The 13224-nt window shown below is 37.4% G+C and overlaps 1 protein-coding gene across 2 annotated transcripts in view; it reads right to left on the bottom strand.

Moving 5' to 3' along the window:
- STK3 (serine/threonine kinase 3) overlaps positions 1 to 13224 on the bottom strand; it is a 272048-nt gene that overhangs the window by 72258 nt on the left and 186566 nt on the right. For both annotated transcript variants that reach the window (XM_072734231.1, XM_072734232.1), the window contains exon 9: positions 11214 to 11406. In XM_072734231.1, coding sequence (XP_072590332.1) covers positions 11214 to 11406 — 193 coding nt within the window. The remainder of the gene's footprint in view (positions 1 to 11213; positions 11407 to 13224) is intronic.

Genomic DNA, 13224 nt, shown 5'->3' with positions numbered 1-13224 from the left:
GAATCTGATATTCAGAGCATGCATGTGTTAGTGGAAAAACAGAAACAAAAAACTGTTTATCTAAACACTCATCCTCCAATTAGAGCTGCTCAGGCTTTAGAAGGCTTGAAAATAAGTGTGACAAGACATCTGGGACCCAAATGGTACCCCCTGAAAAGATACCGAGGCAGTCCATCAAAATTAGGATAAAACATCAACATTCATAGTAAACTTTAAGGACTTAGAACACTCTCATATCTCAAATACAAAATTCATGAAAAAAGAACTCCTTAGGGACAGTGTATCATGGTAACAGCCAAAGTTGCCTTGAGATTCCCTGTCAGAAGAGATGTCAGTGGTAGGTTAAAAATGAACAAAATATAGGAGAAAAGTTATAATAGCTTATGATCAATACATGTAATAGAAAGATCTTGTGTTTACAGTATTTTATTCAACTTTCTTCTCTAAAATCTCCTACTGTTAAAAAAGGAAGTTAATTAATCTGACAAGGCTAAGTTACTGACATTTGGATGGGACATATACATTCCATTAACATTTTCAACAGGGATCCCTGGGTGGCGCAGTGGTTTGGCGCCTGCCTTTGGCCCAGGGCGCGATCCTAGAGACCCGGGATCGAATCCCACATCAGGCTCCCAGTGCATGGAGCCTGCTTCTCCCTCTGCCTGTGTCTCTGCTTCTCTCTCTCTATGTCTATCATGAATAAATAAATAAAATCTTAAAAAAAAAAAAAGATTTTATAAAAAAAAAAAAAAAACATTTTCAACAGATTTTACGAATTCTCCATTCATCTCTGGGCCTCATCATTACAAGACATCTTTCTCAGTCTTCTGAATTGAAATTTGGTTCCTATGATAACCTTTTATCCAAAATAAATCCAGGAATTTAATCCCAATTATTCTCCACCTGTGCCCCTTTTATGAGAACAAAAATAAAATATTACAAGTGTAGCTCAATAGATTTTCTATAAAATAACTGAGTAAATCAAATGATGGAGGGGGAGAAAAATAATCCCTCAAATGAAACCTTTCTTTGCTCAATACTCTTTTCTTTTTTCTTTTAAGAGTAATTTTGTAACAGGATTATTTATTTGTGTTCTAAATTCTTATTTTAACTAGTGAGTCTTAAGATGGGTCACATGCATAAAGATCTCAAAACTCTGACATTTGATGCAAGAGAAGGTTATCAATGTTTATATAGCAAAACCAGAATCAGAGTGAGTAAAAATGATTTCACTGGAAACTAATTCCTGGGAAAGTAAGAAATCCATGAATATCACAATTACTAACTGCATTTGACAAATACAGAGAATGTTTCATTGAAACAAACCTCTAGATAGCATACTTTTAAAAATACATCTTGTATATGTAGGTGCTTTGAGAAAAAAAAATATTATGACACCACTAGTCCACTGAGGAAAAGGATACTCCCTGACCTCTGCTCCTCCCTGCTCTGCTCCCACAACCAGGCCAGGCTCATGCTGCTCTTAGTCCTTTCCTTTCGAGGCAGCACTCGCTTCAGCACAGAGACTCTAGCTAGCCTTCCTTGTTTTCTCCTCAACCAGGAGCAATGATACTCTTCATCTCAAAATTTTCACCAATGTCTTGGTGCTGCACTGAAACAGTCAGGGATTTCTTGATATATCAGTGACTCTTGATTCAGATCTTTGTATCTGAGTAAATACAAGGTTAATCTTAGAAACTAATATTTATAGAGTGCATATTCAAATATGGCTCACATTTTAAGAGCACCAACATGCACAGGCAAGGGGAGGAGAAAAATAAAATCTCCAAAGTTGTTTTTCCAATACAGAGAAAAATGTGGGGGAAAACTTAAATCTTTTATAAAAACCTTCATAACTATACTTCTATCCCAATGATCCTGTGCTGGTTCTAACCCTATCTTAATCAGGAGCTTTATCCCAAGTCATGTGAGCCAATAATAGTGTCCCAGTGTTTCCAAGGGAAAAATCTGCCTACCTAATATCTACAGATCCTTCCTTCCTTAAGGAGAGGAATGGCCAGGTAACACAATTCTGGCTAATGACACAAAAGATGAAGGTTTCTAGGAAAGCTCTATTTTCTTGATACAGGTTCTACTCCACCCTTTTTCTTCTTGCTCTTTCCTCCCACCTGGAATGCAGACTTGATGGCTAAAGATCTAGCAGTTATTCTGTAAGCAGCAGGACAAGCAGCAGGACCTCAAAATGGTATCAACAGAAAGGATGTCTAATGACAGCATGAAATAACTCTATCAATGCAGGACACTCTTGTTTCTGGATTTCTTGTTAAATGAGAAAAGAAATTAATCCCATTTTGTTACATATCACCAAATTTAGTCCCTGATACTTTTCTACTCCCAAGTAGAGGATGCAGGAAGTGGTAGGAGCAGCAATCTTCAGTTTTACTATAGGAATACCCCAATTTGAAACTTGAAATCTACTATTCTACACAGTGGATTAATTTTCACTGCATTTCAGATACATCATGGTTTTAAGTGTCTTTTAAAAACCTATGGTAAAATGCCTGTTGGATTCCACACTCAAAATTTTGGAAAATGACCCATTCCTAAGTTAGAAATAAACATTCTCACAGAGAGTTAACAGAAGTCTAAAAATCAACTTAAATAAAAGAAGGCAACTATTCCATTAGATTTTTCTTTTTGAATGACTTATAACAAGATATGCTGATACATATTTTTTATTCAAATGTATGTGCTTATTGTTTTCCATTGTTTAAACAGTATTAACATTTAGAACATATCTTTGTTATATGTTAAGAAAATTTTAAGGACAATTTTTAAAAAGTTCTAAGGACAAAAATAGGTCAGGTTTGTTTAAAAAGTAATGGGTTGGGGGGCAGCTGTAATTGCCTAGTGATGTTTAACTACTTAGGAATGCCAAACACATGCCCACAGGGTGCAGTGGAGTCTCCAAGGAGATGCATGTTCACAGAAGTGTGGGACAGACAAGATGATGTTCCTGGCTGACAATTTATTTTTTAAAAAAGGAAAAAAGAAATAGTAGGTCCTTCAACAGAAGAGTGAAGCAGGGCAGCCCGGGTGGCTCAGCAGTTTAGCGCCGCCTTCGACCCAGGGCATGATCCTGGAGGCCCGGGATTGAGTCCCACACTGGGCTCCCTGCATGGAGCCTGCTTCTCCCTCTGCCTGTGTCTCTGCCTCTCTCTCTCTCTCTCTCATAAATAAAATAAAATAAAGTAAAATAAAATAAAAAAGAATGAAGCAGCACGTCTTGAGGTTGCAAGCTCTGTCTTATGTGATTATGGTTGCTATAGCAAATACTTTTTTTAAACCCAGAAAGAATAATCACATTAAATTGACAACAATTTCTCCAGTTACAGCTGAATTCTGACCCTCGCTTATAACAATATATTTGTATTTTTATAATAAATTTAATGTCTCAAATGACCTCGTTCCTCAAATTTGGCCCCAATTCCTTCAACTACTTGCTGTGGAACTAAAAATTCCTTAGCAATAAAGAATTTAAAAATCACCACTTGATCCCTTTGTGCATGTGAAATTTTAAAGAAAAAAATTGTTTTCCTTCTCCTTCACACATTCCCGAGAATATGCACAAGGAAACTAAATTGTATGAATATAATACCTTGAGCAAATATGCCAGTCTACCTACAATTAGCTATTAACTTTCATAATTTGCACATGTCTTCCAAACAGGCAAAATGCCTTCAGGGAAATTTAAACATAGAAAGGAATTTCCAAAACACTTGAACAAAATGTAATTTGTTTAATTTTTAATTTCTCAACATGAGCATAACAAAGACAGAAGTTAGGGAATGAAACAATTAATCACAACTTTAGCATAAGATATTTTGAGATCAAAGAGATTTATGAATATTACCTAATTTGTTCTAAAAATATTTTAAGATGTGGGTGTTCCACCTGATTAATGATCTTGGAAATCTGTCCTTTAATTTGTTGCCAAAAGTATGGTGAATACATATAAAAACCAGGATGTTAATACAGAAGCTACTGACATCAGCTCTTTCTTAACTTCATCAGACTATTTTAAAACAAAAGAGGATACAGACAACATGGAGAAGATCCAGAGGCTATTCATAATAAAGTTTAAAAGCTTAGAAAATAATACCTGCACAAAGGTTAAAGGGACTGAAACTGTTCAGCCAGAAAAAGTCTGAGGATACAATTTAGTAAGTATCCAAGTATATATGAAGGATTCTTCCACAGAAAATAGTGACCAGCTGTTTTCCATCTTCAATGAGGACAGAATAAAGGGAAACAGATAAATTGAAGCCCAAGAATTTTAGTTAAATAAAAGGGATGATTTCCTGTGTGAGTAATGACCATTGTAATGGCCACTGTGTGTCTATGGAAACCCTTTCTTCAAAGGCCTTTACAAGAAAGATGGATTTTCATTTGTACAAGGAATGCTTCTATTTACATGCCTGTCTGTGCTTTTGCTAGTAAAAGAGGTATCCTATGACCAAAATATCCGCACCAACAGGCCCAAGCTGGGTCACACATTATTAAAAATTCCACAGACCAAGAGCACACATAAGAGCAGAACATATTCAGTACCCACAGGCAACTCCAAACCACTGTAGCCACACATTAGCTAGATTGTTTGTACCTCTGTAAAGGAAAACCAGGGGATGCTAACTGCCCAGTATTACTATAGGTATTTGCACTCAGCTGCAACTGGGAGCTGTAGTTTACTGTTGCCACCTTTATTACATCATGGGCAAGATCAATCTTATCAGTTAAAGATGCATGCAGCAGTTTTTCATGAAAGAATGGTAAGATCTCTGATGTGGCAACAGGATTTCCCCTACACACTCTGCTACACTGGTTAATTGTTTCCTGGCAATCAAATTCCATCCTCAGTGATTTATTCCTTTGGCCCAAAGCTTTGTAATTTTTGGGGAAAAAAACCTCACGAATATAAAACATTATTAATCACTTTATAACTACATATCTGATGCTTTCCTAAAACAGGTTTTGGGAGGAAGAAGGAAGAAAAGGATTTGAACCAGACCTTGGAGAGATGTTACTAAGCAAAGAATGGGACATGGAAGTTGCTTAGAGCAGATGATCTCTCACTTACAACTTCGTCCAGGGACATTACATGAATGAAGAAGAGGGAATATCCAAAGGTCAGTCTCTCCTCCTTGGTATCTCTCCTAAATCCTTTTAAAATCAACCTAGAATCTATTTCCAGGATAAACTTCTAAAAATCTAAAGCAGAACTTCATCTTTTTTCTCTTAGTAATTAAGTGCAACTACATAAATGTATTGTCCAACATGAAACAATAAACTAGGATATATTTTAAAAATCACTATGTATTACAGGTATATGAGAAGATGGCATTTTAAAAATATGTATTCAATTATAATTACTTGACCCTATATTTAATCATTGATAAACAGGTGATGAAAGGTTAATATAAACAATATAAAACCTAAACATGACAAGTTATTCCTCTACCTGTTCCTTTTTTTTTTTTTAAAGTACACTCCAAAGCCAACGTGGAGTCCAATGTAGGGCTTAAACTCACCATCTTGAGATCAAGGACTGAGCTGAGATCAAGAGTTGGACACGTAACCAACTGAGCCACCCAGGTGCTCCTCCTCCACCCATTCTTAATACAACATGGCCTCCACTTTACTTTACATCTGGCCCATTCTCTACTCAATATGCTCTACTGTGCGAATACCCCAGGTAAATTCTAGGGCCTGAGAGCAGAGTGAAGCTGTTAATTTCTTTATTCGAAAAAAATGGTTATCAGTTCTAGCCACACTTCAGAAGTATTTGTATAGTTTCATTGTTTTGATTTTTTTATTTATTTTTTAGAGATGCCCAGGCCCTCCTTGGGCCTGCAGAACCAACATGTCTGAGGGGATACTGCTCTGATGTACACTTGTGAAGTTAGTTACCCAGACCCAGGATCAGGGTTTATCTTGTAAATCAAGTCCACTGCTCCAGCCTGTGGAGATCTCTGAAGATCCTGATTGTGTCTTAGAATGGATTTTTATTTGGCTCCACTTTGTGTCATTTGCCAATTTTAATAGACTTTGATTCTATAGCTTCATCCAAGTTTCTGTAAAAAATGTTGAGCATAGCCAGGGCTGAGGTCTAAGCCCTATAGCATACAATGAGAAACCTTCTCGTTGACAATTTATGATTTAACACTATGGTTGACCGAAATTTAGTAACCACTGTATTACCCCTGGAGAGCAAACACTGCATTTCCCAGAATCTCCCTGCACCTTATCCTGAATAAACATGCTTTTTCATGAGTAGGAAAGCAAGAAGTGAGGCAGAGGCCATGAGTCTCTGGCCAGTGTGGTTATGAAGATATGAGGGTCTCATAGCAGCATGCCAGCATCCAGCTACCAGCCTCTCACGTGCAGTAGCACTGATAATGTTTGAATTCCTATAGAACAACAGGGACTGAGTTCAATCAGTACTACTGAACTCCAGAGGCCAGGGCTGCCTCCAGATTCACTGTCTTCCTGACTACAGCAGCAGTAGTAGGTTCCATACCGGGTCACTTCTGTGATACAGAGTCATCCCGGGAAGCCTAGTCTACATAGCCCTCTCCTCCAATCTTTCCACTGATTTTGTTAATATTCACATCTCTGACTTAAATCTCTTTATGTTTAAAACACCCGGAACAGTTTGTTTCCTCCAATAAACCCTGATACAAGCCTATTCAGGTAGAACCATTCAGCCCTTATAACAGACTATCAGCCACTTCATACTACTACAAGGATATCTTAAAAAGACCTTGTCAGATACTTTTCCAAAATCCTAAAACACAATATCCAAACCCAGGGCTTCTTCTAGCCTAGAAGTTTAGCAATTTCCTTTCCAAAAAAGGAAATTATATTATTCTGATATGATTTGTTCCCAGCAACCTATGCAGAGTTACAATGATCCAGGCCTCCTTTTCTAAAGGATTCACAGATGTTCTAGACTCCTGCCCAAGAAGGATGTCAAGTTCACCAGCCCATGAATAATGGTATGACTGGGGAGCCACACCTGGGTCTGTATACTGGTTCCACCACTTACTTGCTATGAGACCTTGGACAAGTCAATTCACACTGCCAAGTCTCAGTTTCCTTAGGGACAAATGGTAGTAACAATGCCACTCTACAAGGTCCTTGTGAAGGGGCAAAGAGATCATGTATGCAAAATCCTGAGCACAGTGTTGGCCCATGCCAGACCCTCCACTAATGATAGCTTATAATTTGATAAATCCACCCATTTTTCTTTTCTGAAAATAAAAAATAATAGTTCTCCCACTTACAAGTTATCTCAACACACATTATCGGTCACACTCCTCCTTAGGAGATACGAGGTCAACTGAGTGCTCCATTACCATTTCCTCATCTTGCCATTCAAATCATTCACATTTATGTCTGTGTTACTCTGTTCATTTTGGAGGTCATTATTCTCTATAGAATCTGGCTATCTTGCTGAATAACTAGAAATGGAGCAAGGTCTGGGAGGAGGCAAGAATTTGCCTTCAGAATGAAAAGGACAGAGCCACTGAGCACACTGGCTGGATTATGTGCAGTCCCAGGAAGACCAGGCCTCCCTCACTGTGTGAGAAGCAGGGATGGGCTCTCCAGATGCTCCAGCTTTCCAAGCTGCTGGAAGGCCAAACTCACAGGCTGAGCAGATGGAGATTATCCCTTACTGATGACCTACTCTGCTAGGTGTTTTATGTATTTACCTAAACTAATCCACACTCACACAAAAGAGAAACAAATATACATCATATAAGCTCAGAAAAGATGAACACAATTAAATGTGGTCTGACTTTAAGTCCCATGGTGTTTTCATTTTCACTACACCACATCATTTGGTCAGGAAATATTTAGTGAACTTATTCTAGCGTGCAGGATGTTGCACTGAGCATTGGGAATACGGTGGGGAGCAGAGAGGTAATCATCACACAGTAACAAGCAATGACAACATAGTGTGACAACTGCTATTCAGAGTAACACCATGAAGTGAGGTGGCAGTCTATGGGAGGGGCTAATATCCCCAACCTGGGTCAGTATGGGAAGCAAACCCTTAACCAAGCCTAAGAAGATGAATATGAATTAGCCAAAGAATCAGCAACCTGCTTATACCTACTGTCGAACATTCATAATTCCAACTGGATAAAGCACAATATATAAGAATGGAGACACTCATTTGTAATACTGGCTGGCGCCAGACTGAAAGACCTGGCTTGCCATGCAGAAGCCTGGACATCCCCTGGGCTCTGAGGAAGCCCTAGGGGGATGCAAGTGGGTGCCATCACTGCTGAAAACAAGTTTGGAGAGTTCTTCTGGGGACATACCCTTATGCCCACTTTAAAAAAAAAAAAGATCAAACTTTAAGTATTTTGTTACTTTTCTTTGCTTCCCTTCAAAAGGTCTTTTTAGTAATTTTGCTTCCTGGAGTCATATCACCACACTTTTCAGAAGTAAGGAAAACAGGTCCATAATTTCTAGCTTCATGAATAAAGGTATAAAAGAACATGCAAACATAATTTAAACTGACAAGAATATGATAACTCATTTGAGACTCCAATGGGAAAGGTTATGGAAATCAGGATCTTCAGCATACAATATTGTAAAGATTTTAGAAAATTAAAAATAATATATTGCTATTATTTGGGGGGGAACAAAAATGCCAAGAACACATTAGCAAATGTGGCTTGGTGTGACATAATCTGAGAACTCATATCAACTAATGTAAGAAGTATTAAAGAAGATTTAGATCATGAAAAACTGTTATACTATAGTATGACAAATCCTGCGGGTTACACTAACAACACTTGATTAGATTTTGGGGAACACATTAAGTCCCACATTATACAAAGATGTCTAAATTGCAGATACTTAAAATACATGTAGAGTTGGCTCATGGGACTTAAAATTTGCTAAAGTACATAAACAACTGCAAATATATAAGCCACTATTTGCTCAACTTAAAAATGAGTTTTCAGGGGAACCTGGGTGGCTCAGTGGTTGAGCGTCTGCCTTTGGCTCAGGCCATGATCCTGGGATTCTGGGATCGCATCCTGCATCAGGAGGAGGACTGCTTCTCCTTCTACCCATGTCTCTCTGTCTCTCATGAATAAATAAATAAAATAGTTTAAAAAAAAAAAGCTTTCAGTAAAATCTCTATGGCCAAAAAATATCATACTTAGGACACAAAATTATAACATATATTGAATGATTTCTGTGGCTGTCAAAAGTAAAACTCACTACAAAAAATATGTGGAGGGGATCCCTGGGTGGCGCAGTGGTTTGGCACCTGCCTTTGGCCCAGGGCGCGATCCTGGAGACCCGGGATCGAATCCCACGTCGGGCTCCCGGTGCATGGAGCCTGCTTCTCCCTCTGCCTGTGTCTCTGTCTCTCTCTCTCTCTGTGACTATCATAAATAAATAAAAATTAAAAAAAAATATGTGGAAATCTGCACTGTAATTTAAAAATATGATGTCTGATAAATCACCATCATATATCTCTTCCTTGAAATATAATCCAACATGAATTAGACTGCATAAAAACTAGTTTTTAAGAATCACTGCTTGTATTTAATGTTCAACTATGTGACTGCATAGAAAAAGTTGTTTATGTAGTTTTGTAGGGAGCTCAGTAGCTCTCTAGAAGATAAAACAAAGCACTCAAGGGTCATCTAACTGGTCTGCTAAGAATTATACAGTTTGTTGGTAAATTGAACACCAATAAAATTAATTTATTAAAAAAAAAGAAAAATAAAGAATTATACAGTTTGACTAAAAGAATTTTATCAGCTGTAGAAAAGTGAAGCTACATGCTAATGGATAATATGTTATAAACTGTCTTATAGAGTCTTTTTAATTTACAGGGCACATAACTTATACCCTAACATGGTTTTTTGGAGGCTCCGAGATCATCTGATACAGGTGGGTAAGCATATTACAGATGCAGAATGCCTACTGTAGTCAGAAGCCTAGCTAGGTAGGAATACAAGTTTCAGGTTGCTTTCCAGGGCAAAGGCTCAGGAGACTCAGCAGTTGTGGGAGATTAAAAACAAATTCATATCCCTTTCCCAGTTCCCACCTAGGAATAACTATATGGCAATCTGCTCCCATTTTGTGCTGCATGGCCCTCCCTTTCAAAGTATACAACCATAATGTGCTGTATGTACTAGGAAATGTAAAGAAAGCAAGAGCAGTGAACAAATGGATTGAAGCCATGATGTGAGACTTACTAAGCAGCCTCATGGTGGGGGAGTAGCAAAAAGAAAACAGAAATGTCACAGAGGAAACTGTTACCTATTTCCATTTTATAATAGCAGCAAATCCCTGAATATTTATAACTTTCTAGGCTTTATAATGCAAGAAATCATGTATTACTGCTTCTGTGCCATTTAGAAGCAATCCTGTGTAGTGGAAAACAGCCTCCTGCTTAGACTTTGACACTGACCACATGTGATCATGGTAGGAGTGGGAAGAAGTAGGGCAGTAGGTGTCAGGAGATAATTAATTTGCTTTTGCCTAGAACTGTGAAATCACAATGCTCTACCTTATTAAGTGCAATCTTAAAAGCTATATATACACAAAAAGGAATGCTAGTCTGTGAAAGTATCTCTATCTTCATTATTCTGTAAGCAACAAATGAGAGAGAACGTCTTAATCATCATTCTAGCCCCTGCAGCACACCTGGTACTGCGCCACACACAAGACAGGCGGTAGTAAATATGCACTGAACCAAATTTTCTGCATGAGTATCCCTGTCTCTTGATCCTTCTTTCCAGTGCTTCTTCTTTTCCAAAACAATCCCCTATTTCTTCTCTTAGCTTGCACCCCCTACCAATGTGGCTTAAATGATAATTTAGACAACATGAAATAATATTATGTTGTATTTACTGAAATAGATTTTCATGTTCACTTTCTTATTGGAAAAGTAAATGTTAGGAATGCTATCTCTTTATCTCTAAAATAATTTCCAAATTAAGTTAAGTTATGGGCTAGCATCTTTTAACAGAAAAAAGTTCCATAACCTAAGTTAAAGATGTACTGTATTACATTTTTTAAAATGTATTTATCCATACTTTTTTTTACTGTTAAATCATGCCCAAAAACAAAATTTTACACAACTGGCTGTAAAATATAAGAACTATCCTGGTTTTGATAGAAATGTGCTTTTAAAATCAAAGGGAAAAACCACATACTTTTCATAGTTCCATCTTCTTCTTCTTCATCTTCACTGTTTATAACCATGGTCCCCAGGTCAGACTCTAACATTGTGCTATTATGTTCAATCATGGTCTGGGCTCCTTCACTCATCGTGCTCGTGGCCTTCATCGTGCCCACACTCTCTGAGCTAGTCTTCACCATGGTGTGGGAATCCAGCTCATCTTCATCCTGCAAGCACAAATACTGCAATGAAGGAAGACTTTTCTAAGGCAGCTGGATTTCTTAATCCTTAACAACATGACAAGTATAGTATCCTTTTTTTACTGACTTACAGTTGACATACAATGTTACATTAGTTTCAAGTGAAATAGTGATCCAACATTTCTCTATATTATGCTATGCTTACCACAAATGTAGCTACCATCTGTCATCATATAATACTATTATAAATACCATTGTCTATATTCTCTATCCTACATCTTTCATCTTCATGACTGACTGACTGACTTATTTATTTATTATTTTTTTAAAGATTTTATTTATTTATTCATGAGAGACACATGGGGAGAGAGGCAGGGACACAGGCAGAGGGAGAAGCAGGCTTCCCACAGCGAGCCCAATGCAGGGCTTGACCCCAGGATCCTGGGATCATGACCTAAGCCAAAGGCAGATGTTCAACCACTGAGCGACCCAGGTGACCCTACATGAAATATTTATTACATAACTGAAAACCTATAGCTCCAACTCCCTTTCACCCTTTTGCCCATACTCCTCCTAATATTTATATAAATGTTTTATAATAATTTAAGAACATTTTACTTTTAATAATGAAAAATATTATTATAACTACTAACATTAATATAAAGACACACACATAAGTGTTATCATAAGAGCCAACGTTATCCCAAATAACCTAAGGTTCTAAATAATTAAAGTTCAAGCAACAGAAATTGTTTGATGAAATGGAAGGTTGCTAGTTGTTTTTTAAAATAAGGATTAACAATCAAGAAATGGGCAGAAGACATAAACAGACATTTCTCCAAAGAAGACATACAAATGGCCAAAAGACACATGAAAAAATGCTCTACATCACTTGGCATCAGAGAAATATAAATCAAAACCCCAATGAGATACACCTTACACTAGTCAGAATGGCTAAAATTAACAAGTCAGGAAATGACAGATGTTGGCAAGGATATGGAGATAGGGGAACGTACAAGCGTTCCCTCTTGGTGGGAATGCAAGTTGGTGCAGCCACTCTGGAAAACAGTATGGATGTTCCTCAAAAAGTTGAAAATGGAGCTATCCTACGACCCATGAATCAAACTACTAGGTATTTACCCTAAAAATAAAAATGCAGTGATCCAAATGAGTACCTGCACCCCAATGTTTATAGCAGCAATATCCACAATAGCCAAACTATGGAAAGAGCCCAGATGTCCACTGACAAATGAATGGATAAAGAAGATGGTGGGGTGTGTGTGTGTATAATTATTATATATATAATAGAATACTACTTAGCTGTCAAAAAAAGAAATCTTGCCATTTGCAACAACGTGGATGAAACTAGATGGTATTATACTAAGCAAAATAATTCAATCTGAGAGACAATTATCATATGATCTCACTCATGTGGAATTTAAGAAAAAAAACAGAGTATCAGAGGGGAAGGGAGGGGAAAATAAAACAAGACAAAATCAGAAAGGGAGACAAACCATAAGAGACTCTTAATCATAGGAAATGAATTGAGGATTACTGGAGGGGGGGTGGGTGGGAGAATGGGGTAACTGGGTAATGGACATTAAGGAAGACACGTGATGTAATGAGCACTGGGTGTTACATAAGACTGATGGAAAAAAAAAAAGACTGATGGATCACTGACCTCTACCTCTGAAACCAATAATACATTACATGTTAATTAACTGAATTTAAATATAAAGACTAAAATAAGGATTAAGATAGGTAAATTATCAACAAATGCAAAGCAAAGAATATGGTGACAAAACAAATACAAGACAGCACACTAATGGCAGAATATGTTGGCAC

The sequence above is a fragment of the Vulpes vulpes genome, chromosome 13 (assembly GCF_048418805.1).
Source record: "Vulpes vulpes isolate BD-2025 chromosome 13, VulVul3, whole genome shotgun sequence".
NCBI lineage: Eukaryota > Metazoa > Chordata > Mammalia > Carnivora > Canidae > Vulpes > Vulpes vulpes.
The sequence above is the reverse complement of the archived record's forward strand: the minus strand, read 5'-3'. Positions and strand labels throughout refer to the sequence as shown.